The 19,355-nt window shown below is 44.2% G+C and overlaps 1 protein-coding gene across 3 annotated transcripts in view; it reads right to left on the minus strand.

Moving 5' to 3' along the window:
- Positions 1-19,355, minus strand: part of PRUNE2 (prune homolog 2 with BCH domain) — a 278,110-nt gene that overhangs the window by 170,520 nt on the left and 88,235 nt on the right. For all 3 annotated transcript variants that reach the window (XM_068236688.1, XM_068236694.1, XM_068236677.1), the window contains exons 4-5: positions 5,645-10,670; positions 4,689-5,436 (exon numbers count right to left, since the gene is read on the minus strand). In XM_068236688.1, coding sequence (XP_068092789.1) covers positions 4,689-5,436; positions 5,645-10,670 — 5,774 coding nt within the window. The remainder of the gene's footprint in view (positions 1-4,688; positions 5,437-5,644; positions 10,671-19,355) is intronic.

Consider the following 19,355-nt stretch of genomic DNA (forward strand, 5'->3'; position numbering starts at 1 on the left):
ACTGTCGTGAAAATGTTAAAATGTATAATATATGTAAACACATGTTTCTTCCAGAGTAAAATGAGCCATAAATTACTTTTGCTGTCACTTACAGTAGGTAGTAGAAATCTGACATCACCACCAACAGGTTTTGGCTAGTCCATCTCTCCATATGGTATTCTCAGCATTGCCTTTATTCTTTTTAACGACACTCCTTGAAAAAGATTTATACAAAGATGCTGGCCAGCCTCCATGCTCACTGCACACTTTTACGGCAGTTGGATGGAGCAACTGCCATTCACTAAGTGCTTTTGAAACTAGAGAAAACCCTGAGAATCCCAAAGAGGAGATGGGCTAGTCCAAAACCTGTTGGTTCTGTCAGATTTCTTCTTCTTGCTGTGAGTGACAGCAACATAGGAGAAAAGTAATGTATGGCTCATTTTACTCTGGAAGAAACGTACGTCTTATCTGTATGTGTTTACATGTATTAAATTAAGATTTTCATGACAGTGTTCCTTTAAGCCATAGTAAAATATTGGTAAATCTTACTATGGAAATTCAGTAGTAGAATATAACTATTTTCAGCAACATTCTACTACTGGCAAACTCTGCACCTTTTTTTCCAGGCAACTTTTTCCATGGATGCCCTGTTTTCCGCTACTATAACTTACATACTGTCCTCAACTTGTAATATAGATACTGTCTGTCCCTGTATTGTTTTGTTTGTGTCTTTTAAGCAACTGCCAAGTCAAATTCCTTGTAAGTGCAAACTTATTTGGCCAAATAAACTGATTCTGATTATATCACATTGCTTGTTTGCACTGTGGGCACTGTGGGCTGCTCCATATTGGCAAGACCAACAGAAAATGAAAGAAATATTTTCTTTTCACATGTATGCAATTAGAAATAAAGTAACGGATCAGGCATTGTAGCATACTTTTACTGCTTTGAGGCACATTATTATTATTATTATTTATAAAGCACTGACATCTTCTGCAGCACTTTATAAAGTATATAGTTTTGCCACCAACTGTCCCTAAGAGGGGGTCACAATCTAATCCATACCATAGTCCAATGTCCATTGTAATCTAGTGCCAATTTAGGGGGCAGCATAATAATTCATCTGTATGTTTTGGGAAGTGGGATTATACTCCCAAAACTAACATTTCAGTAACTGCTCTTAGGGCTGGTGCACACCACAAGAGCTTTTTAAAGGGACTCTGAGCAGTGCAGTAACTATGGAAAGATGCATACCATTTTGAAGCTCTCTTTCTCCTCTTTCCAACAATATATTTACCACCACCCTACGCCTTTTAGTTTTCGCTATTTTCACAATCGAAATCGCAGCAAACGCGATTTCGATTGCGAAAATAACAAAAACTAAAAGGCATAGGGCGGCAGTTTATGTGTTGTTGGAAAAAGGATAAAGAGAGCTTCAAAATGGTATGCATCTTTCCATAGTTACTTGTATTACACAGGATAACTTTTCCCCAAAGTCGGCAGCTCCATTCAGCTGCGTTGGAAAGAGGAGAAAGAGAGCTTCAAAATGGTATGCATCTTTCCATAGTTTCTGCACTGCTCGGAGTCCCTTTAACCACTTGATGACCCAGCCTTTACCCCCCCCTTAAGGACCAGCGCTGTTTTTTGTGATCTGTGCTGGGTGGGCTCTGCAGCCCCCAGCACAGATCAGGGTGCATGCAGAGCGATCAGATCGCCCCCCTTTTTTCTCCCCTATGGGGATAATGTGCAGGGGGGGGGGGGGTCTGATCGCTCCTGCCTGCCTGAGGTTTGCGGGGGGGCACCTCAAAGCCCCCCTCCGCAGCAAAATTCCCCCCCTCCCTCTCCTACCTGTCCCCCCTGGTGACCGGGGTTGCACAGGATGCTATCCGTCCTGTGCAGCCTGTGACAGGATGTCCTCTGTCACATGGCGGCGATCCCCGGCCGCTGATTGGCCGGGGATCGCCGATCTGCCTTACGGCGCTGCTGCGCAGCACCGCCGTTCAATTTAAACAAAGGAGACAAATGTCTCCTGCGTTTACATTTAGTCTGCGAGCCGCAATCTGCGGCTCGGAGGCTATTCACGGAGTCCCGCTCCGTGATCTAACAGGAAACGGCCGCTCGCGCGAGCGGCCTTTCCTGATTAATTAGGGAGGCACCTGGCGACGCAGATGTGCGTCGCTGGTCCTCCAGCTACCACTTTGCCGCCGCATGGTATGAGTGTGCGGTCGGCAAGTGGTTAAACGCTAAAGACTTTAACCACCTGAGCGGTCTGGACGAGCTCAGCTCGTCCAACACCGCCGGAGGTCGCCGCTCAGGCCCTGCTGGGCCGATTTTTATCAAATAAAGTGCAGCACACGCAGCCGGCACTTTGCCAGCCGCGTGTGCTGCCTGATCGCCGCCGCTCTGCGGCGATTCGCCACGAGCAGCGGCGAAAGAGGGCCCCCCTAGCCGCCTGAGCCCTGCGCAGCCGGAACAAAAAGTTCCGGCCAGCGCTAAGGGCTGGATCGGAGGCGGCTGACGTCAGGACGTCGGCTGACGTCGATGACGTCACTCCGCTCGTCGCTATGGCGACGATATAAGCAAAACAAGGAAGGCCGCTCATTGCGGCCTTCCTTGTTTATTATAGGCGCCGGAGGCGATCGGAAGATCGCCTCCGGAGCGCCCTCTAGTGGGCTTTCATGCAGCCAACTTTCAGTTGGCTGCATGAAATAGTTTTTTTTTTATTTAAAAAAAACCCTCCCGCAGCCACCCTGGCGATTTAATCAGAACGCCAGGGTGGTTAATAGCTCTGGCTAATGCAATGCTGTAGGGGATTTTTACAAAATGTGCACACACACATAGGATAACATTAGCAGGAGCCTTTAAAGAGAACCCGAGGTGTGTTTAAAGAATGTTATCTGCATACAGAGGCTGTATCTGCCTATACAGCCCAGCCTCTGTTGCTATCCCAAACCCCACTAAGGTCCCCCTGCACTCTGCAATCCCTCATAAATCACAGCCGTGCTGTGAGGTTGTGTTTACATCTGTAGTGCCAGTCTCAGCTGCTCCCCCGCCTCCTGCATAGCTCCGGTCCCTGTCCCCGTCCCTTGCCTCCAATCAGCAGGGAGGGAAGGGATGCAGGCGGGGACTGGAGTTCTGCAGGAGGCGGGGAGAGCGGCAGACTGACACTATAGAGATAAACACAGCCAGCTCTGACAAGCTGTTTGTCAGCAGCGTGGCTGTGATTTATGAGGGATTGCAGAGTGCAGGGGGACCTTAGAGGGGTTTGGGATAGCAACAGAGGCTGGGCTGTATAGGCAGATCCAGCCTCTGTATGCAAATAATATTCTTCAAACCCACCTCGGGTTCTCTTTAAAGAGACTCTGTATCAAAAATGTCATGCTTTGTTCTACCATCCTACAAGTTCCTAAACCTATTGTAATGTGCTCTAGCTTACTGCAGCACTTTCTGCTATCACTGTCTCTGTAATAAATCAATGTATCTTTCCCCTGTCGGACTTGTCGTCCTGTGTCTGGAAGGCTGCCAACTCTTCCGTGCTGACACCCCTCTCCAGGCCCCTCTATGCACACCCCAGTGTGTGTGTTATTTACATAAGCCAGCAGCGTCTCTGCTATCTGATATCAGTGAAAGAGAGCTGGATAAAAATCCTCCTCTGTTAGGCTGTGAAAGGAACTGGCTGACATATACTGAGGAATTACAAACACAGGCACAGGCAGAGCTGTCTGCAGGAAGCCTGTTACTCTTCCGTGCATGATAGCTGCAGGGGGGCAGAAGGTAAACACACAAATGATCTCTTGAGATTCAAAAGGAAAGCTGTATACAGCCTGCTTGTGTATGGATGTATTTTCTATGTGTGGACATACTGTACATCAACCTACTTCCTGTTTTGGTGGCCATTTTGTTTGTTTATAAACAAACTTTTTAAAACTGTTTTTGACTTCTTTTAATGTGGCGGGGAGTGGCGAAATTGTGACAAAGGGGAATAGGAGATGTCCCCTAAGGCACTGATGTGTTTACTTTTGTGCGATTTTAACAATACAGATTCTCTTTAAAATCACAAAGCACTCAGAAAAGCTCTTCTGATGTGCACCAGCCCTTAGTTACATAAAATGACATTTGAAAATATTCCCAAGCATTCCCTGTGTGAAAAAATTGTGTATTTTCACTGCAGAGAGCAGTAGAAGCATGCAAATCTATGGTCAACGGCAATGTAATCATTGCGGGCTTAAGCTCTTTGCATGTGTCTTCACTCTGCCCCCTTCCTTTTCTGCTGAAGTGACTCAGCAGTTGCCAGGGCGATGTGTCTATTCAGCAAAGGGAGGTGGGAAGAGTGGAGACACATGCAGAGTGCTTCAGCTGGCAATGATCCCATTTGCCAATGACCAGAGATAACAAAGCTTCTACTGCTCTCTGTAGTAAAAATAAACATTTTTTTTTACACAGAATGAATGCTTGAGAATGCTTTCAAATGTTCTTTCATGTAACTAAGAGTAGTTACTGAAATTTTACTTTTGGGAGTATTGTTTAGTTTTGGAATAAATGTGAAAGGAATAAATGTGTTTTGAAACATCATAGAGTTGTGATCCATCTACTACAGAGATATAATTAAAAAGCATACAGTGCTGTCAATGTTTATGAACAAAAATGTAACTTCTAATCTTTGACATTTTATAAACTGTAGGTTGAACATTGTTATTAATATATCTTACCTTGCAATGCTGTAACTCTGATGATCAAAATGGGTGACCCCTACAGGAGAAAGTTTTGACTGCAAGTCATTGTTGTGTGAGCTAAAGGGACTGGCTGTTACTGAGTTTGTTTTGGTCTCACTGTCCTCTAATCTGCACACTTCAAAGCTTTCCTCGAGGTCTGCATAATCATGATCTCCACTTGTCTTATATTCATGCTGCATTTCACTTCCCTCATATAACATTTCTCCAAAGTCTTTATCACCATCCCCACCATCCGCCCTACTGAAAATATCTTCGGGAGAGGTATCTGAGGCTTCAGTCTGGCTTAATATAATGCTCCAGCTGTGCTCATGTTCTGAGATTTCTTCTGATTTCTTTTTACTGTCTCTCCTTTGAGGTAGAATAGAAAAACTCTTCTCTTCCAAGTGAAAGGATTGGAATCTGGATTCATGGGTAGTTTGCCTTTCACTGCCATTTGTCATGGAGATTGACTGAAATGTATCTGGGGACTCTGCTGAATGAACTGGATCGGACATTGCTTTTTGAAGCACCACATCATTGCCTGTGAATGGAAAAATGTTCAATTTTGTGTCACGGTCTACTTCATTATAACTTTTCAAACCGCAGTTATTGGTCTGAGTAATAGCAGGGTTATACAGATCTGTATCCTGAGCCATTCTGTCACCTCCAGACAAATCTAGATGATCTGATTTGAAATGTTCATTAGTGGCATCTTTCCACGTTTGATTGTCTCCTCCCGGACTTTCTATAAGGGTAATCACAGAATTAATTTAAGACAAGAAAAGAATATTCTGTCTTATGGATATAAGTGTCTGAATATTTTTTTTAATAAAGCCTTTTCTGTTGACTCTGCTCTCATTCATAAATGTCAAACTGAAGCAAGGTTTAAAGCTCAAAGATTCAGCTAAAATTTACCTTATACACAAAAGCACAAAGTATTTAAATATTCTTACCGTCACAAGGTCCTATGCTGCCACCTGGTGGAAAAAGATGATTATTCAAGATTTCTTCCTCTGTGAAAAAAGCATAATTTCCAGATTTTTTCGTATTTAGAACAGTATTTCGAAATGCTTCCTCTTCCTTTGCCTTTGTGTCTCTGTTCTGCACACGGATTAAGTCCTCATTGTGACTTATGGAATCTGCATGTTCAGGAAATATTATATTTGATGCTTCAGGCTTCATAAATAATTCATTCTTTCCAGTCGATGAGCTTCGGCCCCTGTGCGCCAAGCTATCATTACATTTGACAGAAAACACTGACTTGGCTGTATCAGCCTGCATGCTGCTATCATTTTCAGGATCGATGCAGTCTAAATTCAAGACACTGCTATGATCATTCAAGGATAATTGTGGCACATTATTCAACGGTTGCAGTGTACTATCAGCAGAAGCGGACAATGTTTTTGAATGTGACCATTTTGTCTGACATTTAGGCACTTCTTCATACTGACTTTCACCTGTACTGTCAGACTGAACTCTTGTCCTTGGGCAAAAGTTTGTCCATATGTTCAACTGTTGCCTGGATATTAGACTACCATCATATTCTTTACAGAGATCAGGGCTGTCTGAAGCCTGGGAACTGTTCTCACAGATGTTTAGCACATCAGGACTATCTATAAGAGGTCCCTTATTACTCGTTTTTTCTGTTATGTTCCAGAGGTCTGGATCAATGCAAAGGAAAGGAGAAGACTCATGAGAATAATCATCCAAAATATCCGGTATAAAGTCTGAGTGAAGGGAACTTCCAGAGTTTAAACGTTTGCAGTGCTCAAAGCTATCTATAATACTGTGATTTAATTTATCTGTGAACAATGAACCATTGCCCTGGAGGTCATAAACTGTTGTATGGCTTACTTCTGTAAAATCATGAATGCCTAAAGGTTTTGCATGCACCTGTACATCAGCATTACCAGATATATTATGTGACTGGCCCTGCTCTGCTGCAACATGAGTGAGGCTGTTTGAACTGCTATTTGAGAAATAATTTTGAACTGGTATAATAGAATCAGCTTCCTGAATATCCTGTGCAACCTGGACATATGATTTTTTGAAATCCTCATATGGAGTGTAAACATCATCAGAATCTGGTGTCGGTGTACCGTCTGTAATTGTTGCTCCATTATTTATCTGGTTATTGAGTGAATTTTCTGTAGATGAAAAATCCTCATCAAAATAGTTAGTTGAGCAACTGGATGACGCTATGTTAACTGTATCTGTACTCTTCTTGCTATGTCTTGTAGGCCAATGGCTTTGTTCAATGTGTGAAAGTGTATTGCTTTGTGAGACACTGGAAGGGCTATCCAATATCACATTTTCATCTTCAGAATTCAAGTAAATTGGATTCACCAAAGACAAGCTTGATGGCTTCTCTACCTCATCTCCAGTTTCTAATATTATAGCTTGCCCTTCACAAACTCTCACTGTGTTATGTAAGAGGTTATTGTGATAAAGATTAGATTTAATGGCATGAGAACCTACAATGCTTTGTTCTCCTACTTTGTAATCCACAGAAGAAAAGTTGTGGTCATAATCTAGTTGCTCTTCTAACGTCTCTTCTTCTGTGCCTGGAGTGGTTGAACTCGAGTGAGAGTTATCAAACGCTGATCTTGTAGGTTTCAAATCTAGGAATTTCTTCTGAAAGCAGTTTTTTGCATCTATTTCCAATGAACTGGAGTGATCTAAAGTGTCATTTGACTCAGGACTTGTAAGTGAAGACTCAGACTCTTCACATATTTGAGTATTCCAAATATCCAGATTCAGTGGAACTTTGTTAGTGGTGTTGAGGGAAATGTTTCCTTCACTAACATCATCATTCTCATTATTACTGGAAGACCTGCTAAGCTGCTCATTATTTTTTGACATTGGAAGATCTTCTTTTTTACTTGTGCTCAACATGTCATAGTATAATGGTCCCGAGCTGTCAGCATCTGGTTCAGGACTTGAACTGGAAAGTGACGATGCACTTAGATTGTTTCCAGGATCACCAAAATCTGGCTTCATTTCTTTGACAGTGATGATATGAACCACACTTGAACCTGTATCTGCATCTAAATCATCAGATGCACAAGTACTGTATCGGTTAATTAAAACATCTTTTTGCAAAATAGTATCTTCAACAGTAAGGCTTATTGGGTTAAAATTATTTTCTTTCACATCGAGATTCTTGCTGCCGTGCTCTTTTTTGGTAATTAGGTTTTCTGACAATAAGGTTTTTTGAGGCTTGTAAGTCTCTGGTCCAGTTAAGTCTTTATGACCATCATAGCTGAACTGAAGTCTGGTATCATTGACAGGAGACAAGTGAATCACACAATCTGCATTTGGGTTATGTCCTTCACCTATGCTAGAAAAAGAATTATTTAATAGATTTGCATTTTGTAAATAACTACAGCTAGAATTGTCTATGTCGTCTGGAGTGTTTAGAGAAGATGACTCTGTGTCAAATTGCAAATCTGCATTCCTTGCATCTTCGGTTTCATCATTTATATTTATGTTCAAGTCTTTGCCTTTTTGACTATGTCTTGTGTATTGCTGATCACTTATCTTTTTATAGTGCTGTTCAAAATCTTGTAATGCTTTTTGTGACAAATCGGGGGAAACTGTTATGATATTTTGAGGCTTTTCAGGAACATGGTCAGGAACACCGATGTCAGCATTAACCTCTTTATTCACCTGTGTAAATGGCTCATGACTTTGTAGCATTATATTATTTGATAAGTTATTTGGTGGAGAATTTCCTGAGTTGTATACTATATTGGGGCTCTGAAAATCACTTTGTATAAAATCAAAAGGACTTGTACATTCCAACTTGTCGTCACTCTCACTAGAAATATGTTTCCTGATTGGTTTCAAGCTTTCACTATTGCATTTGGGACTAGCGTCATGCCATGAACAAATTCTCTGTCTGGAAATATTGTCTAGCCCCTTTACATTACCTCCACTTGTTTTGACAGATTTTTCACACAAACTAGGTGTCCTGGTTCTTTCAAACATATTATAAGTAGTATTTTGCTTATTTAAAGCAGAAGTTTCAATTAACATATGTGTTTCATTATTAGCAGTGGGTACGAAAGCTCCACTTTCTTCAGATGGTTTCTCTTCTTCCCATGTATGTTCCTCTTTGTTTAAATCATCTTCATATGTAGGAGACGATACCGTGTCTGATGACGAGTAGTTGGTGTCTGGCGGAGACACCATTAAATCCTTATTTGTGTTAGGAACTGTGAAATCAAGACATCTGTAAGATAAAAAGGGATCTTGCCAGGTAATGTGTTCATCTAAGGCATTTGAATCATGGCTACTGTCATGTACATCCCAGCCACAAAGATTCCTTTGTATATGTTTTAGATCAGTAAACTCTTCTATACCTGCTTCGAGATCCTTTATTTTTGCAGGCATTCCCAAACTGTGTATCCCACTTGCTATTTTAGTATTTTGGTTTTCTTCAAATATGTCTTGAGGCATCTTGGCCTCCATAGGGTTATCAGGGGTATTGTCTGAAGAATAGTCACTTTCAATTTCAATTATGTCACTGATTTCTGTAGCAAACTGGTTTTCTTTTTGAACTACACCCCATGGATTCTCTAGTTCTTTGATTGTCAGACCAAACTTGTCTGGTGAACCACCCCATGGATCTGACCCTCCTTGTAATAGCTGGTCTGAACTCCATAAATCAGAAAATGACTTGTCTTCTTGGGTAGTATCATTTTCATGTTTCTTTTTGTTATTTTGCCTGTAACAGGTAGGTCCTATTAGTTGAAATGGGGCAGCTAAATTTCTACTTTCATGATTGTCTTTTGGCTTTTGGTTTCTCCAAGAATCTTGGCTATGAAACACGGACTCCTGTTCACTGGAACTCCAGGTGTCAATATTCAACAAAGCCTCTGGTTCACCTCCATTCCACCAGTGCCCATATTTAACTTGAGGTATGTCCGAAGTCCCTATTTCATTTATTTTTTCTATTACATCATCTGGGAAAAAAGTTGGTGGTCCATTATCTAGTGGAGAGCTTTCAACTAAACTGTTCATGGGTGTTGGGGGGACTTTGACCTCTGAATGTTCAGGGAGTTCAGAAGATAAAGGTGAATCATATTCAACAAGATCACTAACACTTGGATTTTTATCACAAAGATCTTCGTGGTTCTCAGGACTATGCATGAAATTGTCATCAAATTCTACTAGACTAATATTTTCTATTTCTACTAATGAAACATTTTCAACTTTCGACTGTAATAATGCAGTTGAAGGATTGGCCATATTGTTTCTGTAGAACTGTGGGTCATTATGCTTTTTCATTGCAACAGCTTGCTGTCCTTCTGAGGAATCACTGTGAAAGAAAAAATCATCTGCCATTGAATAGTCAGCAGAATGTGAAGACGATTCCGAGCAAATGTTTGGTGCTAGATCAAAGTTGAAGAGATCAAGGTTATCACTGTTATTTCTGGAGGAAGGTGTTTCTTCTTCAATGATGACACATTCTGGGATGGGGCTGTAAGAATCAATGCCAGGAGCAAAACTGTGATGAGGACCAGCAACTTCAGCAACTGGGCTGTCATCGCTAAGGAAAACAGAGCTCTCTTTAGACGATCGGCTACTTCTTATTGTAGCTAGGCCACTATCTGGGCTCACGAGATCTATGTTGACATCCACCTGAGCCTGAGCAGAATCATTTACTTCCTGCTGGTTATCTGGATAATTGACAGGATTTTGCTGAGGGTCCACATCAGAACCATATAACTCCATAATACCAGAGGAACCCTGAGACAGAGGAGCACTGCCAGCAACAGCTTCTGTAGAGGAAGTACGGCTATTGGGACACATGCCTATACGTCTTCTGTTGACGGCATCTTTGATGATAGCTGCAATTTGGTCACATGACATCGGTGAGCTTTCTTGATAGTAGACCACAAACTGATCCCAGCCACTGTCGGATGGCTGCAGATCAAGAAAGGGATTCTGAGATTCTTCCAGTTCACAGCAAACCTGAAAATTATAAATAATAATATTTAATATACTGTGTACAAACCCATTTCATTTTAGCAGCATATACAATATGAATTTATATTTTTAAAAAACTGTTTATGCTGAAACAAGGTAGAAATAAATGTGATACCGGTGCATCAGGGGGTAAAGCAGCTAAAAAGCCCATATTTAATTAACTTTTTCTCATTAGTTTTCTCCTATGTGATATTTTTACAACTTGTCAATAAAATGTCCTTTAAACCACCAGCAAGCAAGGAAATATTCAAAATAATTTTGATAACACCTTTTCACCTATTTTTTTAGTACTTTTTTTATTGCATAGTTATGAAAGGTTATTTTAAAGAGAAGATGAAAAATGATCTCCTAGGATAAAACTGAGGAGGAAAAGTGAATTACATATGGGACCTTGTCAATAAAATGCTTTTTTTTATTTTAAAGGAGAAAAGGTTAATCGAATAAGGTGCACCGAGACTATCCCCACAACCCTCAAACATGAACAATGTAAAACATAAATAGGGAGACCGAGGGCCATATCCTATTCAAGGTGATCGCGCGAGGATTAACAGCAAATCCTATTGCCCATCGTGCTACCTTTTACCGGGCAATCGGGAGAGAGGTTTACACTGTGGTGCTGTCCATCAGCACCACGGCCTGGCTCCCCACACATGCACACTCACACGCCGACCATCACTGCAATCTTCTGCCGCAGCTCCCCATCGGGTCTCCACACATGTTAGAAACCCCCCACGTAGCTCTGCCGGTCACCACTGTAAAGATACATACTGCCAGGCTCGTACTGAGCCGCTGAAGTGCCGATGGTCACATCGGTGGGCCCCGGCCGCCTTGCCTCCTGGGGGCCCCAATGCTGAAAAGGAGGGGGGCTAGCGCAGGAAGGGGGAAAGTGCGGACTGAGCGGCAGGGAGTTGGGGGAGCCTCCCCCCCTCCCTCACCTAGGGGCCCCCCCTTCCGCGCTCCCCCTCACTCCAAAATTGCAGCCAGCGGCAGCAGCAGTGGGGAATAGCTTACCGACCGAGAGTCAGATCGATAGCTCGGCGTGCCGCTGGCTGGTCTGGGCTTCTGCACTGACTGTCCAATCACGCTCTCGCAGTACTTCCTGTGAGAGTGTGATTGGACAGTGCAGTGCAGGAGGCCAGACCAGCCAGCGGCACGCAGAGCTATGGATCTGACTCTCGGATGGTAAGTGATTCCTGCACTCGCTGCTACTGCTGGCTGCTATTTTGGACAGGGTGGAGTGCGGAAGGGGGGGCCCTAGGTGAGGAAGGGGGGGAGGCTTCCCCGACGATATTTGCCCGCTGCCTCCCCTTCCAAGCTGGGGGGAATTTGCATTTTCTGGGGGTGTCTGCCACCAACCTGATTGCATTTTGTGGGGGTATCTACCACCAACCTGATTGCAATTTGTGGGGGTATCTGCCACCAACCTGATTGCATTTTGTGGGGGTATCTGCCACCAACCTGATTGCAATTTGTGGTGGTATCTACCACCAACCTGATTGCATTTTGTGGGGGTATCTGCCACCAACCTGATTGCAATTTGCGGGGGTATCTGCCACCAACCTGATTGCATTTTGTGGGGGTATCTGCCACCATCCTGATTGCATTTTGTGGGGGTATCTTCCGCCAACCTGATTGCATTTTGTGGGGGTTTCTGCCACCAACCTGATTGCATTTTGTGGGGGTATCTGCCACCAACCTGATTGCAGTTTGTGGGGTATCTGCCACCAACCTGATTGCAATTTGTGGGGGTATCTGCCACCAACCTGAATGCATTTTGTGGCGGTATCTGCCACCAACCTGATTGCAATTTGTGGGGGTATCTGCCACCATCCTGATTGCATTTTGTGGGGGTATCTTCCGCCAACCTGATTGCATTTTGTGGGGGTTTCTGCCACCAACCTGATTGCATTTTGTGGGGGTATCTGCCACCAACCTGATTGCATTTTGTGGGGGTATCTGCCACCAACCTGATTGCAATTTGTGGGGGTATCTGCCACCAACCTGAATGCATTTTGTGGCGGTATCTGCCACCAACCTGATTGCATTTTGTGGGGGTATCTGCCACCAACCTGATTGCATTTTGTGGGGGTATCTGCCACCAACCTGATTGCATTTTGTGGGGGTATCTGCCACCAACCTGATTGCATTTTGTGGGGGTATCTGCCACCAACCTGATTGCAATTTGTGGGGATATCTGCCACCAACCTGATTGCAATTTGTGGGGGTATCTGCCACCAACCTGATTGCATTTTGTGGGGGTATCTGCCACCAACCTGATTGCAATTTGTGAGGGTATCTGCCACCAACCTGATTGCATTTTGTGGGGGTATCTGCCACCAACCTGATTGCAATTTGTGGCGGTATCTGCAGTGGCGTTCCTACTGTAGGGCGCAGGGGGCGTGGCGCACTGGGTGACGGACAGCTAGGGGGGTGTCGCCACGACCCCCACAGCAGCAGAGCAGGAGGGGGAAGCAGCGCTAGAAGGAGGGGCAGTGGGGGCAGTGGTGGGGAGGGGGGACATATCCCCACCTCCCTCACATGGGACCCCTCCTTCTGTCTCTCTCCCCCTCCATAGATTACCGGCGGCAAGTGCAGGGGCGGCGAGGAGGCATGCGGAGAATTACTCACCACTTCCGCGTTCCAAGCGCTGGCAGCGTCATGTCGTCACAGATCTCCGCCTTCAATGCCGCCCACTGTGCTTCCTGATTAGTGGAAGCACAGTGGGCGGCATTGAAGGCGGAGATCTGTGACGACATGACGCTGCCAGCGCTTGGAACGCGGAAGTGGTGAGTAATTCTCCGCATTCCTCCTTGCCGCCCCTGCACTTGCCGCTGGTAATCTATGGAGGGGGAGAGAGGCAGAAGGAGGGGTCCCAGGTGAGGGAGGGGGGATATGTCCCCCCTCCCCACCACTGCCCCCACTGACCCTCGTTCTAGCGCTGCTTCCCCCTCCTGGGGCATCTATACTGGGGGCAACTGTACTAGCTATACTGGGGGCAACTAAACTAGCTATACTGGGGGCAACTAAACTAGCTATGCTGGGGGAAAGTAAACTAGCTATACTGGGGGCAACTAAACTAGCTATGCTGGGGGAAAGTAAACTAGCTATACTGGGGGCAACTAAACTAGCTATACTGGGGGCAACTAAACTAGCTATACTGGGGGCATCTATACTAGCTATACTGGGGGCAACTATACTAGCTATACTGGGGGCAACTATAATAGCTATACTGGGGGCAACTAAACTAGCTATACTAGGGGCAACTATACTAGCTATACTGGGGGCAACTATACTAGCTATACTGGGGGCAACTATACTAGCTATACTGGGGCAACTATACTAGCTATACTGGGGGCAACTAAACTAGCTATACTGGGGGCAACTAAACTAGCTATACTGGGGGCAACTATACTAGCTATACTGGGGGCAACTATACTAGCTATACTGGAGGCAACTATACTGGGGGCAACTATACTAGCTATACTGGGGGCAACTATACTACCTATACTGGGGGCAACTAAACTAGCTATACTGGGGGCAACTAAACTAGCTATACTGGGGGCAACTATACTAACTTTATTGGGGGCAACTAGTTTCACTGGGGGCAACTATACCAGCTTCACTGGGGGCAGCTATACTGGGGGAAACTGTACTAGCTATACTGGGGGCAACTATACTAGCTATACTGGGGGCAACTATACTAGCTATACTGGGGCAACTATACTAGCTAGTACTTTAAATTACAGTTAGCTCCGCCGCCAACCTGATTGCATTTTTTGGGGGTATCTGCCGCCAACCTGATTGCATTTTGTGGGGGTATCTGTCGCCAACCTGATTGCATTTTGTGGGGGTATCTGCCGCCAAACTGATTGCATTTTGTGGGTCCTTAGTGTCCCAGTCCGACCCTGCATACTTCCGCTAATCACCCAACGCCTCTCACCGCAAATTCCGTTGCGTAATTACAGTGGATCTATGACTGTAATTACTGTCAGTATAGGAGCCCGGGCTAAGCATCTTTGAATCTGAAGCCGGGACTCCCCATTGGTCCGCTGTCTTAGCCAATAAAATGGCTTAGACAGCAAAGCACTGGCGAGTTCTTAATTGGGGCATCGCCTAATCTTATTCAATTCAAGACCCAAGAACTTGCTTGGGCAATATGTTCAGCAATAGAATATGGCCCCTAGTGCTGGCTCAAAATAAATAGTAGACTCTCTATAAACACCAAATCATTATTCTGGCTTGAAGAAACTGAATTGTGCCATGAAGTAGCTAGTCACTAGCAGGCAGATATCTAGAAAAGCAGTATTCATGCCAAGTCAAGTCTTAATCCATCTACCAAAAATGGCAAGAGTGACTTAGAAACAGCTAAAAAATAATAATTTCAACCAAAAGTATAAAACACCTCTTACCTACCATGTGGAGGCATGGTGTAATAAAATATGTTTGTAATACACATACTTTCTACTGTTATGGATAAGATTACTATGCAGGAGATAGACGCTGCTTAAAGGTATGTAGTTAGCAAAAACAGATGTAAAATACAACCACAGGTGCAAAACAATATGTGTGTGGGCTTGGCACCTGTGCACTCAGTGCAGGTGCTAAGTATAAGCAAAAGGATTGCTAATTTTCAGGGACTTTAGGCATGCAACAGCTTTTGTCAGTGTTAACTTTGCTTCTTTCTCATCAATAGCCTATCCTTAAATCCTCCCCTAAGCAAAAAAGCTTCTTCCTTACACTTAACCCTTACCTCATTAAACCTTCCTAATGCTTTAAAGTGTACCTGAGATGGGGGATTTAAAAAAATTATGCATACCTGGGGCTTCCTCCAGCCCACTTCAGGCTGATCGCTCCCTTGCCTTACTCCTGCACCATCTGGATCTTCCCCAATTTGTCCCGGAAAGTCCTTCAGTCGGGGCCAGTTGGCACGGGTGCAAACCGGACGCACGCTGGCTGCACCCATAGCTAGGAGCATTCTGTGCCTGCGCAGTAGCGATGGGAGTGCGACGGAAGTGCAGAGCTGGGCCGTGCATTACGCCCCAGACCGGAGGACTTTGGGACCGAATGGTCTGGAGGGGGCTGGAGGAAGCTCCATGTATGTATAATTTTTTTAAAGTCTGTGGAAATCAGCTATAAAAAAAATCCAGATACTTACCTAAGGAGAGGGAAGGCTCTGGGTCCTAATGAGCCTTCCATCTCCTCTCCTGGTCCCTGTTGCAGGGTTTGCTCCTCCGTAGCAGCATTTGACCAATTTGGTCAAATGCTGCTGTCTGTGTCGCCAAAGGGAGGCTTCGGAAATCTTCGGGAGCACTCAGGCCGCTCCATACTGCACATGTGCGAGCCCCCTCTCTCACGCACTCGCGCGTGTTCAGTATGGAGCCGCATGTCTGCGGGGGGAGTTGGCTCCCAAAGACTTCTGAAGTTCCCTGTGGCGGGGAATTTGAACGGAGGAGCTGCTGCAAGTAGTGGCTGAATGGAGTAATGGTTAAGGGCTCTGCCTCTGACACAGGAGACCAGGGTTCAAATCTCGGCTCTGCCTCTTCCGTAAGCCAGCACATATTCAGTAGGAGACCCTGGGCCAGTCTCACTAACACTGCTACTGCCTATAGAGCGCGTCCTTGTGGCTGCAGCTCTGGCGCTTTGAGTCCGCCAGGAGAAAAACGCGATATAAATGTTCTGTGTTTGTTTGTTTGCTGTCGCAATGAGTGCACCAGGAGAGGAGAGGGAAGGCTCATTCGGGTCCAGGGCCTTCCCTCTCCTTAGGTAAGTATCTGGTTTCTTTTTTTTTTTTCTTTTTTATATAGACTCCCAATTAGGTTCCCCTTAAAGGATCACTATCGCAAAAACTAGTACGCTTTACAATATATACATTATACAGTAAGATGTCGTTGTCACTTACAGCTGGTAGTAAATATCTGACATATTTTGGACTAGTTCATCTTCTCATGGGGGATTCTTACATGTTTCCTATTTCTAAAAGCATTTACTGAATAACAGTTGCTCAGACCAACTGCCAAAATAGTGTACAAATGAGTAGGCAAGCTTCCCAACATCTTTGTGTATGGTAGACCCTTCCTGGGGAGTGCTTTTGTGAAGACAAACAATAAGAATCTCCCTTGAGGAGTTGCCAGATTTTTACTACCTATTGTAAGCCACAGCAACATAGGAAGAAGTAAATTATAGTGCATTTTACTCTGGGGAAAATGAGCATCTTACATATATGATTTTACATGTATTTTAAATTTTAATTTTTTTGTGATTGTGGTCTTTTGACTATAGCTTCCATGTTAAACCTTTTTTGATGCCTAACTCAAACGCCCGCTGGAATTAAAGTGAACCGGGCACCTTTTTAGCACTCAGGACATTTCTATAGCACATGAAAAATGCATGCCAACAATCCGTTTCATTATTAAAATAAACTTTTATTTTACCTTGTATTTTACAATCAAAGCAGTTTTAATAGCCTGTTTCAGCAGCCTCGAAAGTTGTGGTTGGGCACACCATGAAAAGTTGGGTGCTTGGTATTGTGGCATAGGCAAACCACCATCAAAGTCTGTATTCAAATATACCAGCACTCTCCAAAACGTTCAAAGAAATCACGCTCTTTTTATTGAGCTGACATATCCACAAAAAAACAACAATTGTTTTGGGGGCCTCGCAGGGTCCCCTATCTCAAGGCCTTGAGAAAGGGGGACCCTGCGAGGCCCCCGAAACAATTGTCGGTTTTTTGTGGATATGTCAGCTCAACGAAAAGAGCGTGATTTCTTTGAACGTTTTGGAGGTTGCTGGTATATTTGAATACAGACTGTTTCAGCAGCCTGACCGTCCACAGAAATCTCAGGAAGCTAATTGTTTTATTGAGCTAATTACCCAGAAGAAAACAATCTCTTTTCAACAACAAAGGGGGTGGGTAATTAGGACTGTTTGACACACACAATGTTTTTGACGAAACAGTCCTAATTACCCACCCCCTTTGTTGTTGAAAAGAGATTGTTTTCTTCTGGGTAATTAGCTCAATAATTAGCTTCCTGAGATTTCTGTGGACGGTCAGGCTGCTGAAACAGGCTATTTAAACTACTTTGATTGTAAAATACAAGGTAAAATGAAAGTTTATTTTAATAATGAAACAGATTGTTGGCATGCATTTTTCATGTGCTATAGAAATGTCCTGAGTGCTAAAAAGGTGCTCGGTTCACTTTAACTGCTACCTGACCTTACATCTCAACATTTGGACCCTACTAACTAAAACTTTACGCCTTCTCCCATGTCTGTAACACCAAGCCTCTTACATGACACTTAAATCCAAGCAGCGGGCGAAAATATTGACTGCCAATGCTGTTAGACCTCATGGGCACCAGCATCCGCCATGTTATAGCCAAGTGTTAGTACCTATCTGGTGGCAGTGTAGCAAACTGCTTTCAGTGTAAGACATCTGTTACCTGCTGTCTAGTGTGTGGGTGTGGTGGTAAAAGCTACTGTAATTGTTCAGTGGCGCATTCAGACGGGGGTTACCGATGTATGGAATACCCCCTTGAGACTCCTGTACCTTTAAAAAAAATTCCCTGAAATCGCTGAAGCGGGCAAGCTGGTAAATATACAGAGGCTTGCCTCCTGCAGGGACTGTGGGAAAAACTCAGCTCTTTCACTATTGTAAAGACTGCATGTAGACAGCTACATAAGGTATTTCACAGGTTGAAACGTTTTTGACAGTCCCTAAAATCCAGGAGGGCTGCAGTTGAGTTGTGTGAGGGGCTGATCATCCCTTACATCCTCCACACCCCTATGGACGGTATACCTACATCCTTCCCTTATTCCCACAATCCTCCCCCCCCCCCCCTATGTTGTTAATGTTTTGATTTTGCAGGCCTCTGTGTGATGTGGGACAGCAATACAGATAAGCTCTCTGCTCAATCACAGTCTCTCCACTCCTTCTCTCTCCCTCATTCACCCTTGTTTTCCCCCTTCCCCTAGTGCTGGCTGGAAGGGGGGCAATCTCCCCCCAGACCTCCTTTCATTCAGTGATTTAGGGCTGGTCAGGTGTCTGGTGTATTCAGGTTTGTTGTTGTAAGGCAATGTGAAACACTAGGCTAGCTGATAAAAGTGCAATTAGAGGAAAGGCAAGCTGGTAAATATACACAACATGATGCAGGGCTTGCCTGGAGGGTCCGTGGGCAAAAATCTGTCAGGTCTCTCCCCATTGTTATAATGACTGCATGTGCTGATAAGGTGTTAAACAAGTTGAAAAGTTTTTGACAGTCCCTAGACTACAGGAGGGCTGCTTTCTGACTTGTGTGAGAGACTGGCAGGGACATGAGTCCTATTACAGGCAAGTAGCCTCTGTGTGATGTGGGACTGCAATACAGATAAGCTCTCTGCTCCATCTCAGGCTATTCTCAATTTCTCCGCACTCCTCCTCTCTCTGGGCTCTTGCACACCAAAATCACAATAGCAATCGCTAGCAATTTGTGAGTGCGATTTTGTGAAGCAATTTTCAGAGCGATTTTTGAATGAATCGCTCAAAAAAATGCTACATGCAGTATACTTGTGATTTTGAAAAAATCAAAACGCTGCTGTGGGAACACCGTCATAGGGTAACATTAGCCAAGCGCTTTTCAAATCACTGTAGATTTGAAAAATGCTCAGAAGCACTCTTGGGGCTCGATTTACAAA

This window comes from Hyperolius riggenbachi, chromosome 1, assembly GCF_040937935.1.
Source record: "Hyperolius riggenbachi isolate aHypRig1 chromosome 1, aHypRig1.pri, whole genome shotgun sequence".
NCBI classification, from domain to species: Eukaryota; Metazoa; Chordata; class Amphibia; order Anura; family Hyperoliidae; genus Hyperolius; species Hyperolius riggenbachi.